This window comes from Citrus clementina, unplaced genomic scaffold (genome assembly GCF_000493195.1).
Source record: "Citrus clementina cultivar Clemenules unplaced genomic scaffold, Citrus_clementina_v1.0 scaffold_5, whole genome shotgun sequence".
Lineage (NCBI taxonomy): Eukaryota > Viridiplantae > Streptophyta > Magnoliopsida > Sapindales > Rutaceae > Citrus > Citrus x clementina.
The window spans coordinates 30,419,269-30,435,697 of record NW_006262201.1 but is presented as its reverse complement, the minus strand read 5'-3'; the positions used below and the strand labels follow the sequence as shown (position 1 = coordinate 30,435,697).

Genomic DNA, 16,429 nt, shown 5'->3' with positions numbered 1-16,429 from the left:
TTCAATCTCAACTTTGATGCTATGGAGATGCAAGGGATTGAGAAATTAACATCCTCATCAACAGCAAAGATTGTAGTGCGGCTACAATGAATGAGTGTAGGATCATGCCATATGGTAGTAGAAATAGTGGCGGATGATGATGAGGGAGCTAAAGAACCACCATAACTTGAGCTTGGCACATCCTGCAAATTAGAGCACACAAAAACATTAGAGGTGGAGCCGGCGGTGGTCAGTGACCGCACTCTCACGTTTAAGTAAGATTTTAAACAATGAGAGATTGCCTCAAGGTTGAAAATGGACCTTGAAGCTGATACAAAAATGGCGAAAATACTCTATGTGTGTGCTCTGAGGAAGAAGATGAGAGTAATATTTTTTGGGTGAACGAAAGTTGGTTACTATTGGAGAGTGTGACTTGAGCATTTTAGGACTGTGCCTAAGGGTCTTTTCTTAATTTTGGACACATGGCACTAATTGATGTAGTTTCCTTCCCTTAGGTGAGGATATTTTAGAGATTGTAATTGTGGTCTCGAGATGGTGATGTACTCAAGCAAGGGAGACAAAAAAATGGACCTTGGTTTCTGTTTTGATTCTTGTGCTGCATATGCATGCATTTAATTATCAAATTTTTACTAATTAACTTCATTTTTAATTTGATTTGTTTAACAGTCATTGCAATATCTTTGTTTCTAATGGGTAAATACTAGGAAGACAACAAAGAAGAGTATGATAATGAAGTGTAGGACATGAAGGAAGTTGCAGAAGGCAATGATAACTGGTACTAAGTTGTATTTTAGATGTTCTAAATTTTGTGATCACTATCAAATTATATATAATGACATTAACTAGGGGTAGCATGAAATATTTTAAAGTAAACTGTGGCACTTTTATCATTTAATAATTCAATTGAGACACTTTCATAAATAATAAATAAAATATATTTTTAAAAAATCATCAAAATTTTTTCAAAAGCCAACTGGGACATGAGCCTCAACTAGTCTTATGTTAGCTCCATCCAATCTTTTACATGATATGAATTTTCATTTCTTCAACACTTACTGAGAAAATAATAATATGACTAATCGCTTGACTAATATGGGATTTACTGCCAAGTGTTGCGGACCGCCCAAGTTGCTAGCCCAAGTGCTCACAATTTCAGGCCAAGAGCTCAAGTCTAGGCCAAGATGCTAGCTTGACCTGATTCTAGAATTTTCTATCTAACTCTAGCACATCTCAAGCTTGTACATATCTAGAATTCTCTACACATCTCTAGCACATGTAAATATCTAGATATTTAGACAAGTTGGTAGAATTCTCTAGAACTCTAGAGCTTGACAAGTCTCCCTATAAATAGGGCATGTCATTTGGCATTTGAGCATCAAGCTTTGAACAAGCGCTCTTGTAAAGTCTCTTGTAAACATTTTGCAAGTAATACAATTTTCCTCTTTCGGCTCAATTGTTCTCTTTCAGAAACCTCCAGGCTTAACTAGTCGAGAAACTCAAAGGCTTACTTAGCAACTTGTGGAAAGAGTTGTCTAAATACTGTATGGGTTCGTTGCGCAAAGCACTCATCCCGTGACTCAAGACTTCCTTTTGTCGAGATTTCATATAAAAAGTTAGTAGCAATTGGATAAATAATATTAGCCAGTGGTAACTAACTTTAAATTAATTCTCTTCTATTTTCTTAAATTTACTCCCAAAACAAACAAAAAACATACTACTTTATGAAATTGTTTGAAATAACTTTCAACTCCTACTTTAAATTCTTTTTGTTTTGATTGATCACCCAAGGCCAAGTACTAATGAAAAGGTTGAAAATGGGATGAAGGCAATCATAAGAGAAGTAAATAAGTGTCATGATCTGACGTACATTTTGAAACAATCAGCAGAGTCCTCCATTGCCATTACAGACAAGCCACAAAAATTCTACTGTTTACTGTCATTTTCAAGCCATATTTAAATTCGTTCAGTGTACAGTGCTTGTATTTCTTTGAATTTGTTTTCCTCATCTACACCTCTAGCAATGTAAATCTTCATTCGCTCAAAAAAATTATTGTTGGTAAAGCTTTTTAATTTGATTCCACCGGCAGTTTTTCCTTTTCGAACTTCTTTAAATTGGACAATAAATTTTATCTTTGGTTAATCATTGCATATCCGTCAACAAAAGAGCTCATAGGAGGCCTCTTTAACTACTTGAATTTGGTCAGTATCCTAATTACGAATGTAATTTTATTATTAGTTGTTCTTTCTTCAGCATTTCATGCGCGTTTGGAATAATTTGTAGCAATTTATTTATAATTTAAGGGCAAAAACCTACTGAAAAAAATTAAAAAGGATGAACCTACGGTTTTGGTTCAAAATCATGACTAATAAAAGGTTAGAAAAGGTGGTGAAGGAAGAACCGAAGAAGGATAAGAGAAATTATGATAATTAGCTTACTAAGGGTATTTTGGGTATTAATGTGTCGTTATACAGTAAAATTTTAGATTAATGATTTCTTTTTACCGAGTAAGTGAGTTTAATACATATTTTGGTGTTCAAAGCAACGGTAAAGGCTCCGTTTTTCCACTTTTTTTACTTCAAAATATCTACCATATCTACGGTAAAGGCTTCATCATTAAAGTAACGAAGGCTCATGCTTTCAGCAAGTGATCTCGACCGTTTGGATTTCTGTTCCCTAATCCGACGGACAACGGTTAACCGGCCATAAAGCTAAGGTGATTAATCAATTCCAAACCAACAAAGTGTTGGCTCCACTGGCAATGGAGTCCCCTTAAGTGGCTTGACTGGGTTTGCTCCCCAGTTCGAGTCGCAGGGAAGTCGCCTTTGTTGGGAGAATCTGTGCCTCTCGGTTCGAGCGGGGACTTCTAGTCTGGGTTGTGGTACGGGCTTAAAAGTGCCTCCCACAGTTGGGGCCCTCCCCAGGATACCTCGTGATTAATATCAAAAAAAAAAAAAATTAATCAATTCCAAAAGACATAGAGGCATCACTTTGAGTTTTTAATCTCATCCTTATTCTCCGTTGTCTGCCACAACAAGAAATTAAAAAGAATACGACAAAACTTTACTCTTCAGATGTGAATCACTCCTCCATTATCGAGATCATTTTGTCACTCCTCCATTATTGAGATCATTTTTTAATATCAGTCTTTGTTTGTATCATTTTTTAATATCAGTCTTTGTTTGCATTCATTCCCAGTCAACAAAACAAACCCTTCTGTTTCTTATGTTCATTGTTGTTTTTGTATTCAGCTTTTGCCATCAACTCCTTCAAATTTTCAATCTTCTGATCTCAACAATATTTGGCCTCTGTTTGTTGTAATCTTCAGTCTTGTTTTCTGGTTTTGCTCTGTTCTCTATCTAGTCTCTGTTTTTTTCTGTATCTACTCTTTCTATTTTCTTCTTACTCTGGCCCATCTTGTTGTAGTCACTCGTGTTTAATCACTTAGTTTGCTTCGTAACTGGGTTGATTGTTTTTCAAAAATTCAGAAAAAGAAAGAGAGAGGAAAAGGACTGAAGATGGCTGAAATCATTCTTACTATTGTTGTAGAAGTTGTAAAGTGCTTGGCTCCTCCCGCATATCACCAAATTAGCTATTTGCGTGAGAGTAAGTACATGAGCAACTTACAGAATCTCAAGACCGAAGTTGACGATCTGAAGTCTGAGAGGGTGCGTACAGAGCACCAGGTTGATGAGGCTAAAAGAAAAGGAGAAGAGATTGAAGAGAACGTTGAGAATTGGCTTGCAAGGGCCAACAATGTCATTGAAGCGGCAGATAATTTTACAAAAGACGAAGCCACTGCAAATAAGCGTTGTTTCAGGGGGTTATGTCCTAATTTGAAGACCCGCCGTCGACTTAGCAAGGAAGCAGAGAGGCAGAAGGAGGCTGTTGTCAATGTCCGAGATGCTCGAAGATTTGATAGAATTTCCTACTGTACTGCTCCAGAGGATATACGGCTTATATCTAACAAAGACTACGAGCCCTTTGAATCAAGAATGTTCACTTTGAGGAATATACTCAGTGCACTAGAAGATCCTGATGTCGACATGCTTGGGATTTATGGGATGGGTGGCATCGGAAAGACGATGCTGGCGGAAGAAATTGCTAGGAAAGTCAAGAGTGACAAACTCTTTGATCAGGTGGTTTTTGTTGAGGTGTCCCAGAATCAAGACATACGAAAGATTCAAGGAGAAATAGCAGATAAATTAGGCCTGAAGTTTCATGAGGAAAGTGAATCAGGAAGGGCAAACAGCTTATTTAAACGTATAAAAGCAGAGAAGAAGATCCTGATAATTTTAGACAACATTTGGGAAAATCTTAATTTGCGGGTTGTCGGAATTCCTCATGGAGATGGTCATAAAGGTTGTAAAGTACTGTTGACGGCCAGAAGTCTAGATGTATTGTCTGGGAAGATGGATTCTCGACCAAATTTCTCAATTGGTGTTTTAAACGAAGAAGAAGCTTGGAATCTATTCAAGAAGATGGCAGGTGATTATATTGAAGGTAGTGAATTCCAATCGGTAGCAAGGGATGTGGCCAAGGAATGTGCAGGTTTGCCTGTTTCCGTTGTGACGATAGCGAGGGCATTAAGGAACAAGAGATTATTTGAATGGAAGGATACGTTGAAACAACTAAGAAGGCCATCCTCAACGAACTTCGAAGACATACAGCCAACTGCATATAAAGCTATAGAGTTGAGTTACAATAAATTAGAAGGGGAGGAGCTCAAGAACATATTTTTGCTAATAGGATATACAGCCATAGCATCCATTGATGACTTGTTAATGTGTGGTATGGGATTGGGTTTATTTCAAGGTGTCAACAAGATGGAAGAAGCACGAGCTCGAGTACGGACATTGGTGCACAAACTCAAAGCTTCTTGTATGTTGCTAGACCATATAAGCAAGAGTGAAGAGTTCTTTTCCATGCATGATGTTGTTCGCGATGTTGCCACATCAATTGCATTTAGAGAGCAAAATGCGTTGACAGCGACAAATGAGCAGGTTGGTGGTTTCAGGGAATGGTCAGACGAAAGTGCAGTAAAGCTTTACACTTCGATCGTCTTGCATGATATCAAGACTAATGTGCTCCCTGAAGTGGTGGAATGTCCTCAACTCAAACTTCTTTTTATACGTGCGGATAAGGAATCTTCATCATTAACCATTCCAAACAATTTTTTCAAGAGGATGATGCAGGTCAGAGTTGTAAACTTGACTTACATGAATCTGCTGTCACTGCCTTCAACACTTGGTATTCTGTCAAACCTTCGAGCATTGAGTTTGTGTTATTGCAAATTGCTAGATATTAGTGTTATAGGAGACTTGAAGAAACTAGAAATCCTTTGCTTAAGAGGCTCTGATATTAAGCAGCTGCCAATAGAGGTAGGTCAATTGACTTGGCTAACCTTGCTTGATTTGAGAGAATGTAGGAAACTAGAAGTTATCCCACCAAATGTTTTATCAAATTTATCCCATTTAGAAGAACTATATATGGGTCCTATAAGCTTTCAAAAATGGGAGGTGGAAGTGGAAGGGGTTAAGAATGCTAGCCTTGAGGAGTTGAAGCATTTGCCTAACTTGACCTCTTTAGAATTAGACATCCATGATGTCAACACTCTGCCCAGAGGCTTGTTCTTGGAGAAGCTGGAAAAGTACAGAATACGCAGTGGAGATTGGTATTGGGAGAGCACCAACATTTGGCGTAGAGAATTCAGACTCAGGCTGAACAACAAGATTTGCTTGAAGGATTGGCTGATCTTGCAACTTCAGGGAATTGAAGACCTTGAATTACATGAATTGCAAGAGCAAGATGTCAATTATTTTGCTAATGAATTAGTCAGAGTGGGTTCTTCGCAACTCAAGTTTCTCGGGATCCATGGTTGCAGAGACGCCCTCAATCCGTCGGCAGAGTCAAAGGTATGATCATTCCTAATTTAAATAATTGGTAAGAAGGAATTTTTCACTTGGGATCTAATATTAAAAATAATATAATAATAACATCAAGTACTTTTTTTACTGTAATCATAAAATTTACTTATAATAGCTTAATAACTTTTTACTATCCCCCAACAACAAAATCTTGTTGACATCAGACTTGGATGACATAAATTAAACCTCTAATAAAGAAGCTCAAATAAAAATCGTAAATGTACTTTATTCTATGTGTGGAGTTCTCAAATTTAGATCGGCAATTTTATTTTAAATTAAAGCTTTGGTCATTCTTTACTCGCTTAATTTATCTAACCCTTGAGTTTAAACCATTTTTCAGACCTTAAATCGTATCCAAATATCATAAGACATGCATGTAGCTTCATATTTATAAAAATTATGAAATCATTTTTGTCAGATTATAAGTTAGAACAAAAATAGACGTTTCTTGTGCATCAAAGTTAATTTTTAAAAAATCATCAAATGTTATGTTTATGCTCATTTCCAAAGTAACCAATTTTGCAAAAATCTTTAATGTTTGCAACTAAATTAATATTTAAATCTTTTAGCTTCAGAATAAAACCACAAAATATGTATATATAATAGCCCTTGTATTGCATGAGCTTTATGCTTTATAATATTCCTTTTCTCTTTTTTAAAAAAAATAAAATTCGCAATATTCATATGAAAATTAAAAATTTAATTGTCTTATATTTTCCGCACTCCTAGAATAATCATATTAAGAGAATATTGATTATTTATCTAATCTAAATAGGTAACAAGTTTAATTTTTCATATTGTTATTTTAAAACTAACTCTATTATTATTATTATTATTATTATTATTATTATTATTATTATTATTATTGTTATTATTATTATTGTTATTATTATTTTGTCACTTTGCATTAAAGATTGTGTTTACAGTTAAATTTATACTCTAAAATCAAGACGCCTTCAATGTTGACAGAGACAGAGACAGGAAGAATCAGCAAATGATATGCAGTCAAATGAACTCATTTTGGAGGACAATGCTAATATTTCTAATACACTTTTCCTTGAGAAGGTTGGTTATTAATAACCCAATGGCCTTTTTAATTCTCTGATTTTTGCTTTTTTGTCCTTCGGTATTCTTGTTTGTTTGCAGAAGAGTAATTAATAATTATATGATTTTTAATACCAAGTGTTGTAGGGTGCAACAAATACATTCTCACAGAAAATAATAGGTACTCTTGACAAACTAAATGAATTGATAATAATAATAATAATAATAATAATAAACATATATATTAGGAAATACCAAATATGTTGTAAGGAAAATTCTATTTTGACCCAAAAAAGTGGACTTTTAAATTTTGATAAAAGCATGAAAAGACTAAAATGTCTTGACAAAAAGCAAGCTGATTGATAATCTTTTTCTATCTTTGTCAAAATTTTGTGGGGAAACCTGTGGTGTAACTGTGGTACCGTGTTATAGTTACATCCAGCCGTTGGATGTCAGTAGACCCCACCAATCCAAGTGCATCCAACGACTGGATGCAACTGTGGCACGGTACCACAGTTGCACCGTAACCTGATTCAAATTTTGTAACTCAATTTTTTTATTAATATAGCATTGTTGATCTTGTAATTCCTAATAATGGAAATATATTTTGATTGATAAATTGACTACATTTATGGCTTCACATTTTCTTGAATATACATGTTTAGAGTACCTATGAAATTAGTGAGGAATAATTTGGAAAACTCGATTGATGCTTCATGCTTGTTTAAAGACTGAAGATAACTATAACATGACAAAGAGATTACTTTTATTGATTTGTCCATCAAGCAAGAAGTTAATTTTTTAATCGACCAGGTTGCGTTATCAAAGCTGGAGAAGTTGGAGTTGCGTTCAATAAATATTGAGAGAATTTGGCGAAATCAAGTTGCAGCCATGACTTGTGGTATTCAGAATTTAACGCACTTGACCCTGTACAACTGTATGAATTTAAGATGTCTATTTTCATCTTGTACAGTTAGCAATAACAGCTTTGTTCGACTCCAATACATTAGGATAGAAAAATGTCATGTCTTGGAAGAGTTAATAGTCGTGGACAACCAAGAAGAAGAAAGGAAGAATAATATTGTGATGTTTCCTCAGTTACAATATCTAAAGATGTATGATCTAGAAAAACTCACAAGCTTCTGCACGGGCGATGTACATATGCTTGAATTTCCATCCTTAAAAGAATTATGGATATCTCGGTGTCCTGAATTCATGGTGAGATTTAAAAGAACTACTAATGACTTGACAAAAAAGGTACGCACATGAAATTTAAAATTAATTTTTCAACTCTTATATATACTTTCTGCATGTTAGGTGTATTATTATTACTATTTTCTAAAAGGTTAATATTTATCCAATAAACATATTGTATTAGATAGGTACGTGAAATTTAAAATTAATTTTTCAATTCTTGTATATACTTTCTGCATGTTAGGTGTATTATTATTATTTTCTAAAAGGTTAAAATTTATTAGATGGACATATTGTATTAGCTAGTGGTAACTTCTAATTCTTTTCTATTTTGTTAAATTTCGTCCAAAAAGCACCGTACTAATTTTGTGAAATTGTTAGAAAGGATATAAACTTATCCATTTTGCATTTTCTTTGTTTGTTCTGATTGATCACGCAGGTGTTTCCCAATTTGGAAGAGTTGATAGTAGATGCAGAGTATATAATAACAAATAAATTTATATTTTCAGAAGACTTGCTGTGCAAACTTAAATGCCTTGATGTTGAGTTTGTTGATGAGTTGACTACTATTTTATCACTTGATGATTTCCTCCAGAGATTTCCCACCCTGAAAGTTCTCCAAATAGAAGGATATAGTGATTGGTTGCCAAAAGAAAAGGTTGAAAATGGGATGGAGGTAATCATAAGAAGAGTGTTCAGGTGTTATGATCTGAAGTACATCTTGAAACAAGAGTCCTCTATTATGAACAATTTGGTTATTCTACATGTAACGAATTGTCACCGTTTGATCAATCTAGTGCCATCCTCGACATCCTTTCAGAATCTTACAAGTTTGGAGATATCGTATTGCAATGGATTGAAAAACGTATTAACATTCTCAATTGCAAAGACTCTGGTGCGACTCAGAGAAATGAAGATAGAATCATGTGCTATGATAACAGAAATAGTCCTGGCAGATGATGACGATGATCATGATGCAGCGAAAGATGAGGTTATTGCTTTCAGCGAATTGAACGAGTTGAAGCTTTTAAATTTAAAAAGTCTGAGAAGCTTCTACTCCGGCAATCGTGCCTTGAATTTCCCATCTTTGGAAAGATTACTGGTGGATGATTGCACCAATATGAAAGGTTTCTCTAGAGGAGAATTAAGCACACCCGTGTTACACAAAGTGCAGCTGAATAGGTGGGATGAAGCATGTTGGGGTTGGAAGGAGGGCTTAAATATAACCATTGAACAAGCAAATCTTCAAAAGGAAAGCTTCCTCAAGAAGTGTCGTGAAGCCCCTCCATCCCAGCAATTCCTTTCTTTCGCTCCTGCCCCCAATCTCAATCTCCAAACTAGGTTGGAAATTTTGCCCGCGATGGTTGCTGGCGTTTGGTCAGATGACAACAACTTGCAGCTGGAAGCAACTACTCAGTTCCGAAAACTGCTTTCAAATGAGAGGAGTCTACCAACTGAGGAAGTCATACAATCTGGCGTTGTCCCGCGCTTTGTTGAGTTTCTTATGAGGGAAGACTATCCGCAACTTCAGTATGAGGCTGCTTGGGTTCTTAGAAGCATTGCTTCTAAAACTTTGGAGGACAAGAAGGCGGTGGTTGACCACGGTGCTGTTCCAATATTTGTGAAACTACTTGCTTCTCCAAGTGATGATATCCGGATGCAGTCTGTTTGGGCATTGGGAAATATTGCTGCTGAATCACCTAGATTCCGTGATCTTGTGCTTGGTGAAGCAGCTCTAATTCCATTGCTAACACAGTTAAATAACCATGAAAACCTTTCAATGAAGAGAATAGCCACATGGACATTGTCTAATTTATGCGGGGGCAAGCCACGGCCAATATTTGATCAGGTGAGACCATGTCTTCCGACGCTTGCGCAGCTTGTTCATTCAAATGATGAACATGTCATGAGTAATGCCTGCTGGGGACTCAGCCTTCTTTGTGATGGTGGTAAGAATGACGAAATTCAAGCTGTGATTGAGGCAGGTGTCTGTCCACGACTTGTTAAGCTCCTTGGTCATCCATCACAGTCGGTGCTTACTCAAGCCCTGCACACTGTTGGAAATATTGCGAGGGGAGATTATTCCCAGACTCTGTATATAATTAACTGTGGTGCACTGCCGTACCTTTTGGGCCTGTTGATCGATAATCATAAAACGAGCATTAAGAACTATGCATGCTGGATTATTTCAAATATTACAGCTGGAAACAGGGAACAGATTCAGGCGGTAATTGATGCTGGCTTAATTGGTCCCCTTGTCAATCTGCTTCAAAATGCTGTATTTTATATAAAAAAGGAGGCTGCATGGGCAATTTCAAATGCCACCTTTGGTGGAACTCATGAGCAAATCAAGTACCTCGAGAGAGAGGGGTGTATAAAACCATTGTGTGATCTCCTTCTATGCCCTGATCCACAGATCGTCACTGTTTGCCTAAAAGCATTAGAGAACATTTTGAAGGTCGGGGAAGCCGAAAAGAATACGGACACAGACATTGGAGATGTTAATCAGTATGCCCAGTTAGTTGAAGAGGCCAAGGGATTAGAAAAGATAGAAAATCTACAACGTCATGATAACTACGAGATCCATGAGAAGTCAGCAAAGATTCTCGAGACATACTGGTGTGGCCGCGTGGTTGGTCCTCAGCCTGGTTTACTGTATGCAGGGAATGAGGAGAATGAGGAGGAAGATGCACTGGGAGTAATGTGATAACCAATGGTAAGGTCTATTAATTATTATTATAACTTCGAGTCGGCTTTCAGATTTTAAAACAACGCTCATGATCTTGTTTCTTTCACTTGATGATTTCAGGTTGAATGGTGGAACTGTCCTTTATCCATGTCGTTGCAGGATATGCGGTAGCCAGATTCATTTCTTAGCCTCAATTGTGTCACCAAATTTCAATTTGTAGGCACCCCCAAAGACTTTTCAAGTACCGTTTTTTAGTTAATTAATTAAAGATGCATGTGTGAATCAATAGTCATGCTTGTGTGTGCGTGCCTTGAGTTTAAGTGCATTGGAATGCTGGAGTGTTTCGGTTGTTATAATGATGAAACTAGCCATTAAATGAGCTTATTATCATTCTAATCATGCAATTTTTTCATGAAGATAATTTAATATTTTAGTAGTGAAATTCACTGAAGTACCATTCGAACATTATTAGCTTCATTCCTCTGGAAATTCAACGTACATGAATGATGCCCATTACATATATATATTTTTTGAAAAAAGATTAATTTCTTTCTAGCGATTTTTTTTTATAAATTATGAATTAGAATATAAGAATTAAAAATTAACGCTAAAAATCTAATATATTTCTTTCACCTATTAAATGAGAACATTATTATTAAGTATGAACTAAAAATAAAAAAAAATTATTAGATGTTATATTATTTTGCATTGATGAAATACAATCCTTATGATGCACATTTGAAATAAAAAGATTTGTTGATAGGCACTTATTGGAGCATGTATGGAGTGCTCGTCTAGTCCAAAATTCTAGACTTTCTTAAAGTTTGAGAAATCTATTATGCCACACTCATATACCATATGATGTAACAATTTTTTCGGACTTTAAGAGATTCCAAGATCTTGAACAGGATAATTTCTCATATATAATTTTACTTGCAAAAGAATCATTTTTATTTTCTAAATACATTAGTCTTTTTTATTTTAAATGAACCAATTTATGACTAAGGTCTTATCTAAAAGGTTACTGAAAAAATTAAAAACTTATTCCTTTATTCGCTATAAAAAAAATATCTATTTTTTCCAAAAAAACTTTAAAAAAAAATTGGGCTTGAAGTAGAGCAATCATGTTATAGACTCAGATATCTAAGTTTATGGTTCTAAAGTTGATATAAGAGGCTTTGAGTTCTAACGACGATGATTTATATTAATAGATTTGGTTGGAGAAAAAAAAAATCTCATACTCAATAGATTGTCTTTGCGCATTTACAAATAATGAACGCGAAAATAGGCAATAAATGATGGTAAATAACTATCATAAAAAATGGTGTATGACAGACAATTTATCCGTCATCTCACTATCATTAATTTATGAAAGAATATTTTCCATCATAAATTCATTACGGTTTTCACAATCATATATTTGTCACTCAATCTTTTAATGGGAAATTAAAATTATTTAATTTTTTGGTTTTTTTTTGAATTTTTTTGGCTGAAAATTGATATTATTTCAATATTAAAATTAATCAAAAGCATTGTTATTTTGAATTATACCGTTATTATTATTTGTATTGAATTAATACGTCGTTGTCATCGTTGTTGCTGTTGCTACTATTAGAATTCTCAAATTTTACAAATTTGTTTTAGAATAAATTTATAAATCTAGAATAAATATTAAATGTGATACAAAAAATTAAAAAAAAATCCAGTTAATAAAACCTGGATATCCATTTAACCATACAATCCAAATCATTGAAGTATTCAAACTACAACAATCCAAAATTTCACAAAATATCCTAAATATCCTATAATTGTTGGCCTCAAGAATACTAGTCCTGTAACTCCTAGTCCCATAACTCCTCATCTTATTCCTGTTCAAGAAAATAATTAGAGCAATAACCAATGTAACTATGAACAAACATGGATACCTTAATAATAGTTTATAGTCTAATAATTGCACATAGCTATTTTTTTTTTTAAGTTAAACTATCCAAATGAAAATATCTATCGTACCTCCAAAGAAAAAGAGAACTCGTAACTCCTAGTCCCACAACTCTGCATCTTATTCCTGTTCAAAAAAAAGAATTAGAGCGATAACCAGTGTAACTATGAACAAGCATGGATACCTTAATAATATTTTACAGTCTAATAATTGCACATAGTTATTTTTTTATAAGCTGAACTATCCAAATGAAAATATCTATCGCACCTCTAAAGAAAAACAGAACATAGAAGCTAAAAGAAAGCAAAATTGACAATTCAATTTGCCTATTTTAAGAAAAGGAGAAAAAAATTCATCACAAGCTACTATAATGCCAATATATGTTCTCTTTGATTCACATATTCATAAGAACTATGTCTCCACTATATTTTAAATTAGCAATTTTACCACAAGCCAACACATAAAAAATTAGAAAACCATTTTACAAGTGAAGTATTTGTAGCAGCAATTGTTGGAATATTTTATAGTGGCCCATATACGACAATGTTAAATTAGTAATAATTTAGAATTTTAATTATGAAATAAATTATGGGTTGAAATCCTATTCAATTTGGGAAAAAACTAACTGCCCATTTTGATGGAAAGTGAGAATTAGAATTTTATTAAAATTGGTCCTTTCTCCACCGAATATAAAAAGGGATATCACATTAATTTTCTCTCCATCAGAAAGTGAGTCACTCTAAAGGGGTCAAGAGAGAGAAATCAATTTTGATAATTTTTAATTGTTTATTGCAGTGAGATTTGATCAAGAAAAAATACTATAGATCAAGGTATGTTTTATCTCAATTATGATGATGTGAAAATCATGATATTCTACGATCTTAGAGATTAAAGTTTATGCAAATTAGGGTTTATTTGCTTTATGGGAATTGTAAAAATTCTAACAGCAATCAAATTCTGTCAGTTGCAATAGGGGTATCCATCTCAAAACTAGTTCTAAAATAGAAGAAAGCAAAGCATTAAAAAGATTATAACTTAATGAAACCCATGAAAACATCAAGAAAATATAATAAAACATGAAATAAAAATTCACGGAGTTCAAGCAAAAGACAGATATCTAACCATTTATTCAAATACCTAATTACAAATTTCTAAAGTAATCCAATTCGACCGCCTTGACAAAATCATTAATGGCACTACCTTACGTAAAATAAAGCACTTCATAATTGGAGGACCAAATGTGTACCAAGAGCATTTACCCCACTTTGATCAAATATCATGAAAAACCACACAACATCATATTCTAAATTCTCAACAATATTTACTAATAATCCCTTCAACATTTTAGTTTCAGGATTATCGACCTGCCTAGAGGAAAACTAGCATCAACAAAACTCAAACATACACAAAACAATCTAATTCTTTCATGTTCAAGCAAATAAAAAAAACTATGAAAGATATAAGATTCACAATTTTTGTGGATTTAATTCTTTATTCCAACTAGACCAAGGCCATTCACATCAACATAAGTTTTCTAAAACAAAAGTTAAAGTAATAAAGAAAATGGTTAACCAGTGAACTTGGGGATTAAGAAATCTTGCCAAGAGAAAAAAGCTACAGAAGCAGCTTTTAGGGATTTTGATTTCCCAGTGTGTGGGTGTTACACTTAAGAGAAGAAAAACAAAAGGAGTGTTAAGTACCAAAAGACGGAAGCATCTTGCTAGTGTTTTCTTTCTTTTTTTCAATTATTAAAATGCACCTTTTATTTTTTAAATAAAATAATACATCAAAATTGGGTCAAACATTGTGAAAATCATCATTCTATCTCAATTTCTTGATAGATCAAATTTCCATCACAATTTTATCATAAATCCGTGATAAATGATAATTATATCATAAAACCATCATAAATTCGTGATATAAAATATTTCTATCACCAAACCATTATTGATATGTGATAGATTGAAATTTCTATCACGAATCCATCATAGTGTTATGATTTAAGTTATTTTGCCTAGAATTTGTCACAAACCGTCTGTCATCTATTATCTGTTTTCTTGTAGGGCCATTATTTTTACAATTCAATTTAAGCCAAACAATAGATGTACAAAATATGCGAGAAAACACCATTGTGGTCTATTTGTTATTTTGACTGGAGCTTTTCACAACCGTCAAAAATCTTGGTAAAAGCCTATATAAAGTTTACTATTTTAACTTGAATGAAAAATTAAAATTTTCTGGATCTGTGTTTTTTGTTCTAATTAAACTAATCTTGAAGGCAAGTAAGAGGTGGAGGTGCTGATCCGAGCCCTCGCAAATTTATTAGAAAGAAAAGAAAAAGTAGAGGAATATATGTGGAGGGTGGTTTTGGAATTGTTCTTGTGCTATTAGATTTATTATAATTTTTTAATATTTTTTATGGGGTACTTCAAGAGAGGGGTTTTATAAGTGATATATATAATCAAAGATCTCTGACTATATTAAAGTCAGTAATAAACTAAAAAAAAGGAGTCTCCAATACACTGTATTTTGTCATTTAGTGTATTGAAATAAGTGTTTTTTTTTAAATCTTATTCATAACTTTAATAAAGTGGGGAATCCCGAATTGGATAAACCCACTCTACACACACACATGAACACATACACGCCCTTAGCCACCTACCCACCCACACACACATGTATGAGTATGCCTTTCTATACTTCTCAAAATTCCTTTTGAAACTCCCTTTTTATTGAAATTACATAAACCCTCCGACGCTCAAGTCAGAAAAGTCGGTTTACTTTTTTGGGAAACTCGGCCACTGATCTCGTGGCTATTTTTTGGTCTCTTAGGCAGTAAAATTACCTTTGAGCTTTTCTCTCATTTCTCCCTAAAGATGCTTTTTCTTAAGTTCTAATGTGAAAATGTCTAACCTGTTTACCTTCGTTGATTACCTTTTTATAGCCTTCATGTGAATCCGATCCCCCACAATCCATGCCCATTACTTTCCCCAGCTCACGGAAGTGGATGCTTGAATGTCGTAGTTGCGGCTGAGTGGGTTTCGTGCCTAGTTCTCGGATAGGAGTGCGTGTTTCGTTAACCGCTATAGACTGGGTCTGTAGACCTTGATCTTCAGCAGGGAAAGCCGTCGGCTCCTAGCAGGAGACTATCTTGTCCTCGTGGCCGAGCAGAAATTCCTGCTCGTGAATACCCGCTACCAGACTTCACCCATCTGCTCGTTTGTAAGGAGGCTGACTCCTCATCCAGGGTATGGCTGGTCTTGTCGTTATAAATCCCCCAAACACCGGTCCCCTAGTTTCGGGTATTTGCAATGCAATGGATTAATACTAGAAACTTGATTAGTCTGGGCTTTCTCGAGGCACATATGACTTTGCTGTAAGAAATAAGGATATGGCTCACTCCCGCTTAGTCGTTTCCCCTTTTGCCACTAGCAGGCTGCTTCCTCGAAGAGTCAATTCGTAATTAAATGCGGAAGAGGTGGTAGGAATTCGTCCACCCGTTTGAATTTCAAATTGACAGTTATAGAACCCTCAGAGCGCGTGCCGTTTGAATGGCAATAAACCGAAAGCATCACCGTCACTTCAAAACCCTAACTCTCTAAAGTGTTCTTTTCCTCATCCGTCTCTTTCGCATCATC

At 34.6% G+C, this 16,429-nt stretch overlaps 1 protein-coding gene across 1 annotated transcript; it reads left to right on the top strand.

Moving 5' to 3' along the window:
• Positions 1 to 3,510: 3,510 nt before the first annotated feature.
• Positions 3,511 to 11,023, top strand: LOC18041458 (disease resistance protein At4g27190). Its single transcript, XM_006432957.2, has 5 exons — positions 3,511 to 5,913; positions 6,901 to 6,990; positions 7,783 to 8,226; positions 8,603 to 10,861; positions 10,973 to 11,023. Exons 1-5 carry the CDS (start codon positions 3,517 to 3,519, stop codon positions 11,021 to 11,023), a joined length of 5,241 nt encoding a protein of 1,746 aa, XP_006433020.2. The 5' UTR covers positions 3,511 to 3,516.
• The last annotated feature ends 5,406 nt before the right edge of the window (positions 11,024 to 16,429 follow it).